Source organism: Pundamilia nyererei, unplaced genomic scaffold (assembly GCF_000239375.1).
Source record: "Pundamilia nyererei isolate P.nyererei 1_Seehausen unplaced genomic scaffold, PunNye1.0 scaffold00047, whole genome shotgun sequence".
In the NCBI taxonomy this organism is placed as follows: domain Eukaryota; kingdom Metazoa; phylum Chordata; class Actinopteri; order Cichliformes; family Cichlidae; genus Pundamilia; species Pundamilia nyererei.
The window spans coordinates 66,546-84,603 of NW_005187448.1; the positions used below are offsets into that span (position 1 = coordinate 66,546).

Below are 18,058 nucleotides of genomic sequence, written 5' to 3' on the forward strand. Positions count from 1 at the left end.
CACAAAGCCAAAGCCTTAATTCTTACAGTACCCCTTCCCAAAGCCCGCAGTAATGAGCTGAATGGCATGCATTGTGTAATAGCTGTTACATTTTAGAGTAACAAAATGCGTGTCTATTTACAGTCATTATTTACATGTGTGGTTGCTCTGACATCTTGAGCTCCCTTCTATTTTTGGGCTGCGTGTCATCTGCTATTGCTCCTATCAGAAGCTAAACAGTGCGCCTGTTTAGAAGCTAAATGAGAATATGATTTGCTGTCTGTGTGCTGATAACTGCCTGCTTTTTTCCCTCATCTTTTACTTTTTAGCTTTCAAAAATGTAGGAACTGTATTTGATAGTGCACAAATGTTTAGACAGCGTACAATGTGTATTTATGTGTAAACTGTATAATAGACATGTTTATGACTCTTAATTAATGAGATGCTAACAAAATAAATGATGAGCCTGCAGGAACACTGATAAAGGTCTAAGCTATTTTTTTAACTACCTGGATGTTAACTAACGGTGGTCCATGAGGACCACAGGTGTATGGAAATCGGGAGGACATTATGAGGGTTAATGAAATGAGACCAAAAGGAGCAGCAAACTGAGGTTAAACATTTATCTCCATAAAACAAACAGTCCAAAGACCACTGAATGACATCACAGTGGCTTCATCCATCTTTTACATACTAAACAATCGTCCCGATTTCCATACACCTGTGGTCCACAGGGACAAAATGTCCCAAGGACAACACAAAGGTTAAAATGTTGAAAACATTCAGTTGTTGAACATCTATGGAGTTTGTTTTTGTTTTTCTGTACTTTCTGTACATATCTTATTTGAATAAAAATGAATGAGAATGTAAATAAAGACCCATAAAAACACATTACATCCATCTTTATCTGGCCATTTATTGCATCTCATCAGGCGTCACAGCAATTCTATGTCATCCCAGCCTCCTGCTCTTTAAACAGCTCACCCAGGGGTTTCTCTCCTTCTCTTCACATGGAAATAATAATCATCATCCCCTCCAAATATTAACACTGATTCACAGACCGTACAACACACTGGATACTTAAGTTAGTTTATAATACATAGCTGGAATTGGTGGTGCATTGCTTGTCATGATAATTTTAGTTTTTAACTAATGGAAGTTGTTTTTTTGTACAGTTAATTCACAGAGAACAGTTGGCAGGAAACAATGGCTGAAGGCAATGTTACATATAAATGGAAAATACCATCGCCACAGACCGTGGCCCACGGTCTAACGCAACACCCGTTCACACAGACACGCACACACGCACGGGACATGGGTTATAAACACAAGGGCACAGGCATACGTGCATCTACACACATAAGCATTAAGACCGTGGCATTATCAGCAGCAGATATGAGGTCTTTAATTTTAAAACAACTCATCAGACTCTTTTAAGTTTATGCTCATTGAAGATGGCATGACGGCTTGGGTTGAGTGAGGCTTTTAAAACGTGGACAGGAAGGCGTGGAAAGGGAAGATATTGCAAACTACAAACTACATCACACAGACAAAGCAATACAGGACAGAACAGCACAAACGCAGGAGTGGGACAGAAAGAGAGGGGCAAGCCAGCGAGGTAGAGTCAGAAAACAGAGCAGAGGGTATATCAGCATGTGATGAATACATGGTTGTTTTTCTCCAATCTAATCTTTGGTCCATTGTCCAGGTCTTTCTTACAGTTTTAAAGTGGAAGGGTGTGTAATTAATCTGTAAGTTTGTTCGCGTATGTACGTGTCTGCTGCTGTCAAAGATGACCCTTTTGTTCTGTGGAGCTCAACTCATCAGATGACACTCTCAAAGAGCAGCGTCCCCTTGGTTCCTGCAGGGGGCAGCAGTTTGGCCTCACTCTCAGGGGCCAGGTACTCCAAGTGATGTCTGCCCCAAACTGGTGTGGTTAGGTGCTGCCAGCGCTACAGAGTAAAAACACAATGAGATGGGTTTTTTGGGACGGGACGGACAATTTAGTTTTCTGCAATAAGTCCTCTTTAATGATTAATGAGGAAATCAGTTGAACAAATAACTCATAGATGAGTGATGGCAACATCCAAGGAGACGCATTCCTACTGATCAAAAGTAAACAGAAACAGGAGAATGCAAGTGAACAGACATGCCAGCACCCATGAACACTGACCTCCCGCAAAGATCCTTTGCAGCGCAGTAGTTTGTAGAGAACAGTGACAGGGATACAGAGCATGGAGGATAGGGCCAGCGCCCAGCCAAGTGCTTCACCCCAGATGGGGTATGTGTACACTGTGTTGTAGGTCAGGGGCTTGTAGTTAACCACATGGAACAGGAACACTCCCTATATGAATGCCAAGATATTACTAGTTTTCCACTTGCAGATACAGTTTACTTAAAAAAAAATGAAGTAGCACGTACCACACAGACAAAAGGTGTGATGTAGGACCAACACCACTTCATATAGGGTAGGGGCTGATAGCCGATCATACGAGCCACATCGTCCATGAAACGGTCTGCGCCTGACAGGGTAATGTAAGGATGTTGTGAGAATGCCCTGGACAGTGCAGTTTGTATAATTTGTGCTGTGTTTGTGCAGCGCTGTCTCACCATACACCCATGCAACCACCACACACTCCCAGAAGGCCTGCCACAACAATGTGATGCCACTGGCAGAGTAGTAGTCAAACAGCTGGAAGACATACATCCCTCCCTGATAGAAACGGTGAGAGCAGAAGACCATCAGAACCATCCTTTTAATAATTCATAACCCATTTCAGACATGCAGTTCCTTCCGTTAATCTTTCCACAAATCTAAAGTGAAAGCTACGTCTGAATGCCAGAATGCATTCACTCTAACAAATTTAGGAGCACAGCAGTGGTACAAGGCTAAAAGGGCCAATATGTGAGCAGTTGGTTTCTAAGAGTGGTTTACAGTTCCAATTACAAGTTCCAACAAGCACATTTTATTATTAGTAAAAGGAGGTTATGATGCAAATGTTGAGAAGCTCCATAAAGGACACTTATCTTTACTACAAGACTGGTAAGAAATTAAATCTACCTAATTAGAATAATTAGTAATCTACAAATAGCTAACTAGAAAAATACCTAATTCTGAAGAATACAACTAAATGACATTTAGTCAAAAATTTGACTTTACCTCAGTAACCATGGACATGTCAATGAGGAAGCAGATGATGCAGCAGATGGCAGCTACTACCTCTCGCCGAAGCGAGCCCAGGGCAGATTTTGGGGGCAGCATGTCCATGATTCCCGTTATCAAACCCTCAACCCCGACAAACTGGAAATGAAAAAGAGGGAACGTAGAGGAACAAAAGTGAATGAGAATTCTTCGACTCTGTGTGTGTTAGTATTTTTGTCTGATATCACAGACACATTAAATATCACACAAAAATATCCATAAAGGTGCAGAAATGAGCTAGTTCTTGTTTCCAGTACAGAGGTGGACGCTGTGTCATCCCACCAACTACTCTATAAACTCCTCTTTCAGACAATCGTTGTACATCAGATGCAGTGAAGTGACACTTAAAAGTTTGCAAGTGAGCATTTTATCATGAGCCGTCTCCCTGTTAAAGAATGCTTATGCGTATCTCTTCGAAACATATTACAGCAACCATAAAGAGTGGAGCAGATAACAGCTGCGAAGCTATTTTTACATTATTTAACAGAGATGGCAGGATATTCATAGGCTATGCCAGTTAAAAAAAAAAGAAGGGAAAGAAAAGGGAGAGAATTGAAAATGAGAGTAAATGAATGGAGAGCAGACAGACGCTCTCTGTGTGAATCACACAGAAGCTCATTGACAAATCCCTGGGCTGTAAAACAATGGATGTAGGCAGTGGCTCAAACAGACACACAACAAACAGGCAGCTGAGAAATGCAATCCTAAAACTGGTATTTCAGGCTGTTTCTGTCTCTCTTTGGTGAATGAAAGAATGATAGAAAAAGAGAAGGAATTAGATTGACACCAAAAAATAAAAGCACGTAAGATTCAAGTAAAATTAGTATATATCTTGTGTAAGATGAGTTCTTTCTCCAAAATTATGATATAAAGGAAAGTCAGTCATTAGTACCTGACTGTCCAGCCCCAGTATGAGTAACATGAAGAAGAAAAGTGCTGCCCAGAGCGGTGCCAGAGGCATCAGAGTCACAGCCTTGGGATAGGCTATAAAGGCCAGGCCTGGACCTGCACATTAAGAAACAGAGCCATCACTGTGGACATGTGGCTCTCACTGGTGATGCTTATTACTTAATACAAATTGCACAGCGTTTCAGGGGGGAAGGTGTATTCATACCACTCTCGGCTACTTTACTGATGTCCACTCCTTGTTCTGTAGCCATGAAACCCAGCACAGAGAATACCACAAAGCCGGCAAAGAAACTGGTTCCACTGTTGATGAGAGCGAGCACAAATGCATCCCTACACAGAAATACAGAGAAGAAGAAAAAAAACAAGGCAACTATCACATAAAATAAATGAAATGAGATAGAAGGATGCATTATATTGTGCTGTAACATAAGGCCTGTGTCAGAGACTCAAGACACTGGCATAGAGAGTAGAGATGGGCCGGGAAGCTAAACTGGGGATCAATAGCAATTTCTCTAAAAGCAGATGTTGTCTTTGCAGTTGTCAGGTGGAGAATAGAGAGCAAAGAAGCCTGTCTCAAGGTCACGGATGATACAGAATGAAAGGAAAATATCCGATATCTATGATGCAGTGATGTTAGGAGATTCGAATGAGTATTACGTCAACAACGTCTGTGTTATCTGCCTACACGGTGAGCAGGATTCCTTTGTTTATTCTGACAAGTCTAACCAAGAATGCTGACTGATATGAAGAATGTACAAACAGCAGTTGCATTGTGATGATTATTATAACACTGTTACACAAATGCTTTCAACAGCAATTCAGTCCATTCAGTCAGCACTATCTGTACGAATCTGAGGCAGCGCACAAAAGCATGTGTGTGGATGTAAACAATCAAAACAAGTCAGAATGACAGTTTGTTTTAAGAAAGCAGTCCGTAATAAGACCCTACCTGTTCAAACAACTTAAAGTTATAATAATAATGTACACTTTTATTGATCCCCGTGGGGAAATTCTTCTCTGCATTTAACCCATTCACTCAGTGGGCAGCCACCAGTGCAGCGCCCGGGGAGCAGCATGTGGGCATGGTGCCTTGCTCAAGGGTACCTCAGGGTAGCCGTTCAGGGGATTCGAACCCCTGGCCTTCCGATCACGGGGCAACCGCTTTACCTACTGAGCTATCCCTGCCCGCTCTTTATGGAGCCGCTCTTTGAGGCTGTAACTGTCATCACACACCAGGAAACATGGCTGTTAAATGCTGAATTTAAAAAGTTATACTCAACATAACAGAGCTGCTACCATCTATCTAAAACCACGCCTAACTTTACTTTTGTTTTTTAGCTTACTATTTATGTGTAAACACTGTGTAAGTATATTCAGAGGATCCAATCACTCACTCTAATAAACTACTTATTTTTTATAAAATACTAGAACTGTTCATCTTTTGGTTATTAAAAAGTGATGTTAACTTTATCTACAATAAATGTCTACAACTTTATTTACATTTCCTAATATTCCACAACTTACAGATGGACTTTCAAAAAAACTGTATTTTGTCTGTCATTTATATCTGTTATTTCTTTATTTTATATGAATTTTTCCCTTGAAGACTTCACTCTGTGTCCGTTTTTGAAATTCCTGTGTTGGCTAGCGAGGCAAAAAAAAATACATACCTGTATCTATACCTGTAGCACGCTTGTAAATGATTAAACTTTTGAAAAAAGCTCAATAAGTGGTTTATCAAGCTCAATCCAGAACAGGTTATCGCCACAGGCTAAAAATAAAATAATTGCCAGCATCACTACAGGGGCAAATTTCACTGGCCGGTTCTCACCCCCTTGCATGTGAGAGGTTTTTGCCCTCATAGCCAAAAGGTTGGTTGGACCAGGACTTTGGTGCAAAACAGTGTGCTGTTTCTTTGCAACTTAGGCACCAGAAACTGCTCGATAAAACTGCATTTTCCTGTCATAGCTTGAAGAGATATGTCAAATGATCATAAATATTAAATGATATATATGGAAATATCCAGTTATTCTTGCTTGCATCACTACTTGGCTGTTTTTGTGCACAGCTAGCATTCTTAGGCTGTGTTTATATGAATCAGCAGAGGAATTATTGCATTATGGCCAGGAATATGTTTTGCGAGGTCACAAGGACTGTGACCTTTGACTGCTATATTCTAAACAATTCACACCTGAGTCAGTAAAAGATTCTCTTATGGCAGTGTGTGCACTTTGGGGCATATAAGTGGTGAACCAACAGGTGGAGATGCTGATAGTTTGATCCCTAAACAGATCATTAATCAAGCTATGTTTGCTTTACTTTCAAAGCAAGAAATCTGTAACCCAGATGCAAAATATACTACATGCTGAACTCTAAGAATAGCTTATAGAAATCTTGCCATCTATTTCTGGGCCTACTTTAATGTGTGTAAGAAACAGGGCTGAAAAGCTCTCATGTGAACTCATTTTTCAACTTGTGGTCAAGAGAGGAAAAAAATGTGGCCCATGCCGTTAAGTGCCCTCTAAATAAGTACGTGCTTGAGATTTACAAAAATAAAATCCTTGTTACTACTGTGTAGCCAAATACCTCAAAAGGCTCTTAATAGGTTTACGTATCTGTCTCTTCTGGCTAAACATATGCAAGCTTACAAACCAATGAAAACTTTCATTGAAGCCATGTGAGAGTTTTCATTGAGTGCATACTTGATATTCTACATTTGTTGGAAATGCATAAAGGGGTGTTTGCTTGAAGATAAAATAGATCTCTTATATATTTACGACTATTTATGACTGTGAATCTTCGATCAGACTTCTAATGCACAGTGTTTTAGTCTAATAGTCATAGTAGTGTTCAGAGAAAAGATCAGATCTTACAATAAAGCATTCAAAGTGCAAGTGAGGGAATGTTTCAGATCTTTTTGGGTCTTCATGTGATCATTAGCAAGGTCAGACTGAGGTTGCGCTTCTCCCTGTCATTGGGTGTATAGTGAAAGAAAGCCTATTTGTAGTGGAAATACATTTTTTTGGTTTATTTTAGTACTGAAGTCCACAGTCACATGAAGCAGAATGCAGATTCAGGCTATGACTTTGTGCTGATTTTGGCCCCCTTTCAGTGACAGTAGCGTCTGATTCTATGTTGTGTATAAACTCACTGGTAACAGTTGTTATGGAAGCGATTGTAGCTACCCAGCGCAGTCAGGGCACCTAGTCCGATGGCATAGGAGAAAAAAATCTGAGTGCCGGCATCTATCCACACCTATTATAGAAAAGACACGTGTGAGTAATTTCCCCCCAAATTTGTTTTGACTTACATTTCTTAGATGTCATTTGAACAGTTCTTATCCAAAGCAAAGCTTATGCAAAAGTTAAACCTGTGCTTCTCCCAGTTTGGACCAGTCTGGTTTCAGGTAATAAACAATGCCATCCAATGCTCCAGGCAGAGTGACCCCATGGGCAAGAAGAACAACCAGAACCAGGTAAGGGAAGAGAGCTGTGAAGTACACAACCTGCAGAGAGATAAAAACAAGACCTGTTAAGCACACCTCTAAATACTTTTAGGAACATTTCTGGGACATACTTGGGGTGGGGAGGTCAAGTTTGAAGACTGTGCAGTAACTTGCATTGAGTGAAAGGAGAAAACTAAACAGTTGGGCCCCTCATATTAAATGAACAGGTTAGCTGGAAATGCTTAATGCTTATCAACATGGTTCATCAGCTTATCTAGCTGGGCCTAAGCATGTTTTTATCACTTTGATTAAACAATTACCTGCTTTGCAAATACTCGTGTCATAAGTAGAAGCCCATTAGGTCCTTCCTGTAGTAGATGTGTAATGAGGCCTGTCATATTACTTTGGAGAAAAGGTAGCCTGTAAATGGAAAGCCAGATATTTTGTAAACCTCCTGCAATAGCAGGGGGTTTTGGCAGTCCTTTTCAGAATGCAGTCTTTGTCACATTATACAGAGAAAGTCACAGCTTGCTACCTTGCTACCTTATAGAAAAATCAAGTCCAAGCTTCAGTATGGTGAGAGCAAAGCAGTGAGAAAGCACATATTTGCCTTGATCTAGGGGAGAACATGGACAGAAAAGCCCCTTTCCAGCTTTCAAACATGGTGGAAAGTTACTAATCGGCTTATAGCTGGCTGGCTCAGTGGCTTTCATTATTTTTCCCCTCTTTCTATGAGCTTTGGCTACTCTGGAGACACAAGTATGCAAACACACACATCTCAATATGCTACAGCATAAGGAGATTCAAAAGAATGAGGAATGGGCTTTTTTTTTTACAAAACGGAAGGCTGAGCAGTCTGTATGCGGAGTGTTACATAATAAAGATTTAGGGATTGCAGCCCGAGTGAAAAGATATACAGAATATGACTAACTTTTAAAAGAACAAGAGTATGCATATATTTAGAGTAATTTGTGTTTCAGTCTAGACACTGATCCCCACATTACACTAAAGCTGATTTGGGGTCAAAGGGCAAAAATGCTGCAATTATTTAAATCTTTCCATGAAGCCGTTCAAACATTAGACTGCACTCCATGATCCCTGACAACCTTTTATGTGCAGCATACTAACGGATATAAATATTAATCTGCACTCAGCCCTGTAACATTATGTATTTTGTATTGCACAGGCAGAAAATACTTTACCTTGCCAGTAGATTTAACTCCTTTCCACATACAGAAGTAAACAATGATCCAGGTGGCTATAAGACACAGCACCATCTCATAGCTTATATCACCGGGCTCGTGCAGCCCTCCAGACAGACGAAGCACTTTACGTCTAGAAGAAAGAACAAAAGATGTGAAAAACATTGTTTCCAAACACAACAAAGACATTTAAAGCTATGAGGTAAATAATGTTCAAATATAAAGTGCACAGCTGGATTTCAATTGAAACTATATTTCCTTATACATCCTGCAAATGGCATATAAATGCCAGCAAAACTTAAAATAAGATGCATTTTGCAACTGGTAAAAAAAAACCCTGTGTGCACAGCCTTAAAAATGTACTTAAAAACTGCAGAAAGCCTGCTTAATCAAGGGATGACATACTCCCAAAACTCAATGACAGGAGAACGCAGGCCCTCAGCATCCATGCAGCTGCCATTGAGGAGGAGCTGGGCTGAGGAGAGGTTCAGCGGAGATGCGGAGGAGAAGAGGCTGGAGTTGGTGGCGGCAGACGATGGTAGAGCAGGCTGGGCAGTACTGCGGTTGTGGCAGGTGCGTCGAAAGTCCTGTGTACAGTTGGGGGTGTTCCAGGGGTGTCCGCAGGTGGCCCAGGGCAGTGGGTTAGTGAAAGAGTGAAAAAGAAAGTAGAGGCCCCACACCAGGATCATGATATAGTAGGTGTTACAGAAGAACACGATCACCATTGAGGCCAAGCCCAGACCTAATGAAGGAGGAGAGGTGAGCTCTAAATCAAAAAATGGTGGCTAGATTTATAGCTTTTCAGATAAATGTGTTGCACGTACCTTTAAAGAGGGGTGCGATGTTCCAGGCAGAGACCCCTCCCTGCTTCATGAACTGTCCCAGGGCAATCTCCAGGAAGAAAACTGGGATGCCCCCGATGAACACAATCAACAAGTAAGGGATCAGGAAAACCCCTGCAACACACGGCACTCATATTCATCACGGGCAGGTAGAAACAGTGTTCAATACTGTACTATTGTAATATTAATATTGTTTAATAAACACAATGAATGCCTCATGTGCTAAATTAAACAACTATGAGAAACTTTGGAGAAATACATTACTTAATTTTTTCATGTTTAAAAATGTAAATAGACCAAGGACTGACTTTGAAAAAGAAAATTAGCAAAGCCGCACTCCCACAGACGTTATGCTAGGAAGCATATTTAGAGACAATTAAATGCTAATCATTAATATCTTCAAATCTTCAACTAATTATATCATTAACATTAAATTCAACTAATTCATATTATAATTTATTCTAATTTCAACTGCAGAATTAACAAATTCAGGCTCTTTGAATATGTGTGACAATAAAACAGGCAGAAAACGTGACATGAAAGTCATATTTAATGTCTTTAAGAATGTGCACACACACCAACAAGGCTCATCGTAATTAAACGTTCAGCTCAAGAAGAAATGGTTAAAAGGAGGAAGAAGCAACACAGAACACGGGGGGGGGGAGTCAGGGAGGAGGACAGACAAGCCCACAGATAAAAGCTGCGCTGAAAGTCAGTGTGGGAGACAATGTCTCCCGCGTGCAGAGGCAACTGCACTAGTTTGTCCTTGAACTCAAAAACTGCAAGGTGAGGAGACAGAAAAATGGGAATGTGAGACGACAGTGGACTCAGATGGGAATTATTAGTCCTGATAGAGACATCTAGGACTTGTTTTGTTTTGATCGGCAGCAGCTGGCTCAGAGCAAGTGTTTTCTATAAATAACTTCATTTTGAATTCTCACACTGTAGCCTACTCTGATGAGGAAGAAGAAAACATAGCAAAAAGGTGCAAAAAAGGCAGCACAAGGAATTTACTTCCCTGTATCTACCTGCAATGATTTGGGTGGAATAGTAATAAACATAACTCGGTTATGCCACCACAGCGTGCAGATGGGAGTGGAGTCACATGACCAGCTATGACGCAGAGCAGAAAGAGGCCAAGAAGAAAGGAGGGAAAGATGGACAGATTACCGGAGAGGCTGGCAGAAAAATTGGGACATCAACGTGTCAGAGGTTCAACAAATAACAAAAATGACACACAAAGGCATTGACCTGGTTCGCTGTGCAAATGCTTTACAATTTCTCTCTCATCCGCTTCATTTTTCTTTATGTGATTCTCTGAGAGGAGAGGGCTGTAGCCATATAAGGAAACATTCGTGAGCGAGAGTCTAAGAGAGAAAGGGGTGGGAGACTGAGAGAGATGCAGAAAGAGGAAAAGAGAGAGAAGGGGAGAAAGATGCGATAGGACGACTGAATGGAATGAGTGGAGAAAATTCTTGTGCTGACATACCCAAACAAATTGGCCAAATCATCACGCAACTGCATCCTTAATAGGCTTAAGTAAATCCTCTCTAATCATAGCTAAACCGGACACATCAGGCCTAACAGCTGGGTTACAAATAAATCGATGAGATTGTCTGGGCAATAATTTTGTGCTTTCACAGTGTATTCACCTGTTATTGTCTCCAGAGGAGCGTGTCCTTGTTTCACCAACAAGCAGTGCTCACTTAAAGCCTCAGCTCTTATCGGATACTTTTTGTTGAGTTACAAGGTGTACCCTGGGTTGGTCAAAGGTGGAAAGTGAAGTACTGTAGCGGATGTTACTGCGCTGACGCGGAGGGAAAGGACGGGGCGCAGTCACAGGACGGTTATTGTGTGACATATCCATATGCCTCCTTATCAGCAGGCGGGTGGGAAAGAGCACCTTTGTTTGTCTCATGAGCGCTGGGCAGGAACACAGGGGGGTGGACTGTGTGAGGCAGGCTATTGTTATATGATACCAGAAGGTGGGTATCAGAGCCACTCGTCACAAGACACATAGATGGGAGACAAAAAGGGCTGGACTAAGACACACAGTCTCTCATTTAGTTTTACTTCAACTAAACACCTCATAATAAAATGAAAAGTGGGTAGGGCAGAGATAAGAGAGATAAGGAAGAAGTCTAGGCCAAAAGCTGCAGTCAGGTCAGGTAACGAGGGAACAAAGTTGGCACAGATGAAAGGAGGACTTGGAACAGCTCAAATAACATCATATGCCAACATAAGGAAGAGGAAGATCGTAGTGCAGCTCGGCCTAAGTCTGCCTATGAAGCAACAGGCAGCTATAATAAATATGGCGATATCACATGATGGGGCATGGCTTTTGAGCTACGTGTTCACAGCCACGCAGGCCCTGCTTTGTCTAACTTTATCTCATCGCATTGACTTTCACGGTTGTCCTTCTGCCTATCTGAGTTTATTTTCACTGCTGAATGATCGTTCAGTTAGAGGATCATACTTTAAAGGATTACTGAGAAACTTTGTTTTTTCCCCAGAATCTCTTTTTTAAATAGACGTTTCATTTTGATACCAAGCTAATTGTAACTCGTAATCTTTTTTGCATTAAATAATATTTTATAAATAGATACACAGATGGATAAATACTTTATTCATATCACCATGGAAATTGTTGAATTTCTTGTTGCTGAATATTGTATTCATAGTATTTTAATAATTATAAAGAGGTCAGTAAGGACTTAGTCCCATGGTGGTTTCGTGGCTAAATGGTGGACTTTTTCACCAGCATTGTGACCCTCAGGGCTGATAGCTGAGCCACCTTTTCTTTGCTATACAAGGGCAATTATCATGGTATAATTTTGGTATAATCTTTGCAGATGGCACCAGTAGTGTGAAGTGAAGGAGCTCCTAAATTGGTTATTTTAAATGATGCATCCATGAAGAATGCATTAAAAGAAAATGTATTCAAACTGGACCCTAACTTTCTCTTATGGAAGCTTTTTTCTTAGTGGTAGCTTTTTTTCCTTAGCTTTTAATACCAGACATTTATCCATTTTATGCTATGGCTGGAACCTATCCCACCAGACAACAGTTGGAGGATAAAGGGTGCCAGTCCAACAGAGACATCTACTACCAATTTAGAATCGCTAATTAGCCAAACATGCGTGTCTCTCATCTGTGCTAGGAAGATAATGCATACGGAAAGCCAACCAGCAGGTTTGCACCTGTAACCTTCTTGCCCTCTGCAGCAGTGTTAAACACAGAGCCACCATGCTGCTGCTCAGTCATACACACTTAACGTTTTACTCAGAGTACATTTACACAGTGCTCTGGGAGCTCACCTCCTCCATTTTTGTAGCACAGGTAAGGGAACCGCCACACGTTGCCCAAGCCAACAGCAAAACCCACACAGGACATGATGAAGTCCATTTGTCTGGTCCAGGTTTCTCTCTCCGCTGCTGGTACTGTTACAGACCCATTTCCAGCCGCAGTATCGTCCTGGGTCTGCGTTGGGCCACCCCCTCCGCCGTCATCGCACCCTGAGCCCACCCCAGGCACAGGCACCAGAGGGCGAGCTGATGCGCTGCCCTCCTCCTCAGACAGTATCCCTGCGTCCAGCTGGGGAACACTGATTTCACCTGGACAGAAGAACAGGGTTGATTCAAAAACAAGCACAAAGATATGGAAATGACTAAATGGCATTAATATAACAACAGCATAAAATATTACAACACATCATCTGGCAAGTATACAGTTTCAGATCTTTACATCACACGTCAGCACTGGGGACAGACAAGCTCTGGTCTCTTAGGCCACACTCGTGCTGAATAGAGAGAAAGAGAGGCTGCACGCTTTCCATTCATTAAAATAGTCAATGCAAGCTTGGCCAGTTATTACGTACTTTCCCCCCCAGCGGTAACAGGAGTGTAATACATCTTAATATACACATACATGAGATTTGTTTTTGCAAACTGCCCACATTCAGTTGCAGTTATACTGTCATCACTGCACCCTCCCCCGATGTTCATTCTCTCTGTCTCACAGACAGACTGATTAGCGTGCTGCGGTACAACACGGCATAAAGCCGCCTCAAGGTACAGCTCAAGCTCCCCTGCTACTTACAAAGCTTTTCTTCTTTCTCATGCGCCACTCAAACACAAATGCAACGTGGCTCTTAGTGTCTTTCCACAATATTAGAGTGAGCCGCTCTTTGCTGGATTCAAAGGCAGCTGAATCCAGATCAGAGCAGTTTTGAGGGGGTGTGTGAACAGAGGATGAGAAAAGAGTGGGGAAGGTAAGGGATGTGAGCATATACAGAGCAACCTCTCTTTTAAGGTTGCTCTGTGGTTGAAGAATCATCTGTGTGAGGAACAGCTTCCAGTCAAGAAAAAATCTGCCCTTAAATAAAATGGCCATGCCTCAAGGACATAATGCAGAGACAGCTGAAGTTTTTAAAATGCTTGGCCAAGAAGGCACCTGGCGGGCAACACAGGTATACACTGTCTGTCTTCACCACAGATCGAAGTATTTTGCATCATATCCTTGAGGCACATTAAATTCATAAGCTGAACGCTGAATGACTATACCCTGACATGAGGGTCTTCTGTATTCACCACCAGTGAACATCTCTAAGGCTACACTGGCTTAGAGATGTAGCCTTAGAGACTCAAATACCCTTAAATGACTGGCTTCTGGTCCCATGTTTATTTATATTTCCTCTCTGTACAAGCATGATGCAGTAAAATAATAGATTTGAAGCAGGTTAAGCGCAGCTGGTGTGTGGAAGCTTTTATCGTCATCCAATAATGTTAAAACTGTGGCAGAAGCAGGGATGCTTTAATTCACCTACTTGTGTTTATGTTTTTAGCTAGTGGCTGACTCATATGGTACCCTACCTAAGAAGTCATTTTTAAGCAGTGGAGGTCGTACGTCATACTCACCTTGGCTGTTCTCTTCCAACTCAGGTGACATACTGCTGAGTGGCGGCACAAAAAATGTATATATATATATATATATATAGATAGATATATGTATGTGTGTGTATATATATATATATATATATATATTTATATTTTTTAAAAGCGCAAGCTGGCTGTTTTTATTTAGCCAGAGGCAGCTGAAGTTTTTAAATGCCTGGCCAAAGAAGGCACCCGGCGGGCTCAGAGAGGCAGACAGGGAGATGCAACCACACTGTTCAGTGCTCCAGTTGTCTCTTTTTTTCCTTTTTTTTCCCTTTTTTGATCTTCTGAGTTTGTTATTTCTCCTTCTTGAAAAAAAATCTCAGTTTTTTTTTTCAATTGCTTCACGTTGGAACCCCTCAGCTCAGCCAAGAGATGGAAAATTTCACAAAGCGCCGCGGTCAGTTCAGCCGTTGACAGGAGGAGATTCAAAAGCAGTCCACGAAGCACTTGAAGGTAAGCCTGAAGAATCTCATGGATAAGAGCTAAATGAAAATTATACTGCGCCTTAGGGTAATGATTTTTGTGTTTAAATCGCCCAGTTACAAGTCCATTATCCCGAACGGTATGCCGCAATTCGACGGACGAAGAATGTGACCTGCTCCGCGGTCCGTTAGCTGTGACCGACGCTTCCCCCGCCTCCTCCCGCCGTCAGCTGACGTGATTGGCTGAGGAGAGCCCAGTGCGGTGTGCACAGCATCAGCAGCACAGCATTACTACGGCATGTCAGCCCGGCAGCGTGAGCCTGTGAGTCCTGAGTCAGGGCAACAGAACCCATATCCGTAGATGCGTCTTCACAAGCATTTGGAGATCCGCCCCGACAGTGTAGAAAAACAAACAAACAAACGTAAAAATGTTTTAGGTGGTTCCGAGATCCAGCCGAGCTGTGCGTGTTTACAGCACGCCAGTCAAAACGCTAGAATTCTCAGGTGTGTGCACACTCAGAGGTAGCCTACGCATTTAGATTTCTCTAGAAATTCAGTTTTATGTAATCGCCTGCAGATTGTCGTTCACTGTCACTGTCAGAGGTATTTCTGCGTAGTTACGGATCTGCTTACCAAGATACAAATCTCAATACACCCCAAAGATAAATATAGATTCAGAGATTTGTTTTTAATTTATTTTTCACATTTAGAAATATGAGCTTTAATTCATGCGAGCAAAAATTTTAATGCATGACAACTTTGAATGAAGACTGAAGATTGCTGCCGTTTTAATAAGAGGCTTGTTGGTTTTCAGTTAGTTTCGATTGGAGTTTTCTGAGACACGTACAGCACCTGTCTGCCTACAATGTGAAACCTCCATCACCCAACGTCAGTAACGCATATGCGCTGACGTCATCAGTTGGTCATCCAAAGGGACTATTGCCGACAAGTTCCCCGTGTATATCACAACTACCTCATATTCAAGTCACAGACATAACTGTACATGTTGTTGGCGACATCTAGTGGCGATTCTTTATATAACATGATGTGAGCAGTTACACAACACCACTAATATTTTTGTACCACTGTTTTGTATACTGTATTTAATGACATATCAAATACAATAAAACACAGATCCACCGCAACATCAAACTTTTATAAATATGCATTCATTTAACTTAAATCACCAGGCGGTGACAATAAATAACACTGAAATAAATAGTCTCAGACAATTAAACACGCTTTGAGTTGTGAGAATAAAAACACACAAGTTGAAATACTAGAAAATCTAATTTAAATTACTCCTGAAGGACTGGCCTTGCACAGCCAGTGTGACAAGTGATCATTCTATACAGTATACAAGATTCCTGCAATCACCTTATTAAATGACACATCATGACGAAAGCTCATTTTCACTGTAAGGAAAACTGATGAACAAAATAGACATACAAGAGTTCACAGGAATTTCCCTCGGTAACACATTCACTTATGTATACTGTGATGAATATGGCTTGTAACAAAAGGCTTGAATTCCATAACAATAAATGACATAGACCTGCAAGAGGAGGAGCAGCGTAGTAAGCCTAAAAGGAAGGGAGGTAAGCAGACTTCTCTCTTAATAAACATAACTGCATCTTTTCCTGTTCACACATGGACCCCATATATAATCTATTACTCTACATTTGTAAGGCTTGATTTTCATAAAGAATGGCATTGCCTCTGTTACATTTATTTGTACTTGTTAACTGTGCTATATAAATATGCCTCCATAACTGCAAATTAAGCTCCCTAGTAAAATTCACTAAACATGCAAGACAGAGATATGTGGTGCTGTTTTGTGCAATTTTTAATCTGACTACAACATCTGGCAATGTTAAAATAAACAAACAAAAAAAACATCTGTCAGAACTCACTGGCTGCAATGACGCAAAACTGACCTAATTTTAAAATTAGAATGACTTTTCTCAATAAAAACAGCCAGCTATAGATCCTGGTGGAGGTCGCTGTGTGAGAGAGACTGATAATCCATGCCTGATTTAGCTTGATGCCTTTGAGCAACTACTCTCTGGTAGCGGGCTTGTTGCTGGTAATCTGGGTTCACATTTATCCAGCTGTTGGCCACCCACTTCACTCCACGTCTGACCGGACAGTCGCCGTGAAGGGAATACTCATCTAACTCACCCATCCAACCTGTGGAAGCCAGGAGAGAAGCAGCATTTAAGAAGAAAAAAAAAGTTTTAGCAGTTATTGGAGTCTTGAAAAATACCAACAACAAGTGTGACAAACATTTAGACGTACAACTGAATGATTTACAGATTTGATGTTTGCTGCACTGTGCTGACCATTTACCACAAGTTAAATATAATCAGGTTAAAAATAAAGTACACCCTCTTTCAATTCTAAGGTTTCACATATCAAGGCATTAAAAAGTCATTAAATGAAGTAAATACAACTTCAGGTGAAGAATGACACATTACACCGTGTCAGTATTTATTTGTTATTTTTAATAAATGTTAAGCCAAAATGAGATGCAGTGCACTTACTACTTCTATAGGAATTAAGATGATAAGTAGCAGCAGCAGCCCATTGCTGCTGAACAAATTCAGTTGATTAACCATTCATCAGCGAGTGTGAGAAACTCTATAAAAGCAGAAGTTTTGGCAGTTTGCTGGTCTGGAGAATTCAGCTGTGTGTTAACAAAATGCCAAAGAAGAAAGACATCAGCAATGACAGGAAGACTTATGAAGCCATTTCCAAGACAATTTAAAGTCCATCGTTCTGCAGTTAAAAAAATATTATTCACAAGTGGAAAACATTTGGAACGGATATCAAAGCAATTTCACCCTTAGGTCAGACTCCACAGTAATTAGAAAAACCGCAAAAATCCCCATGAACTACATCTCAGACTCTACAGACCTCAGCTACCATGTAAAATGCTAATGTTCATGACAGTACAATTAGAAAAAGATTGAATAAGTGTGGCTTGTTTGGAAGTGTTTCTTAAGAGAGATCCTCTATGTTATACAGTGGGGCAAAAAAGTATTTAGTCAGCCACCGATTGTGCAAGTTCCCCCACTTAAAATGATGACAGAGGTCAGTAATTTGCACCAGAGGTACACT

The 18,058-nt window shown here is 41.1% G+C and overlaps 2 protein-coding genes across 2 annotated transcripts in view; both read right to left on the bottom strand.

The window, feature by feature from the left end:
- Window positions 1–866: 866 nt before the first annotated feature.
- Window positions 867–14,586, bottom strand: LOC102215353 (sodium- and chloride-dependent creatine transporter 1). The gene is made up of 14 exons (XM_005732449.1): window positions 14,496–14,586; window positions 12,897–13,193; window positions 9,562–9,693; window positions 9,143–9,479; window positions 8,738–8,870; window positions 7,461–7,595; window positions 7,242–7,345; window positions 4,296–4,420; window positions 4,074–4,186; window positions 3,140–3,280; window positions 2,590–2,692; window positions 2,401–2,501; window positions 2,153–2,323; window positions 867–1,931 (listed from the first exon to the last, which is right to left on the bottom strand). Exons 1-14 carry the CDS (start codon window positions 14,524–14,526, stop codon window positions 1,803–1,805), a joined length of 2,052 nt encoding a protein of 683 aa, XP_005732506.1. The 5' UTR covers window positions 14,527–14,586; the 3' UTR covers window positions 867–1,802.
- A 1,438-nt stretch (window positions 14,587–16,024) lies between these two features.
- LOC102215643 (transmembrane prolyl 4-hydroxylase-like) overlaps window positions 16,025–18,058 on the bottom strand; it is a 16,465-nt gene continuing 14,431 nt past the window's right edge. Inside the window, exon 9 of the mRNA XM_005732450.1 lies at window positions 16,025–17,128. Within this exon, the coding sequence (XP_005732507.1) occupies window positions 16,920–17,128 (209 nt within the window). The 3' untranslated portion in view covers window positions 16,025–16,919. The remainder of the gene's footprint in view (window positions 17,129–18,058) is intronic.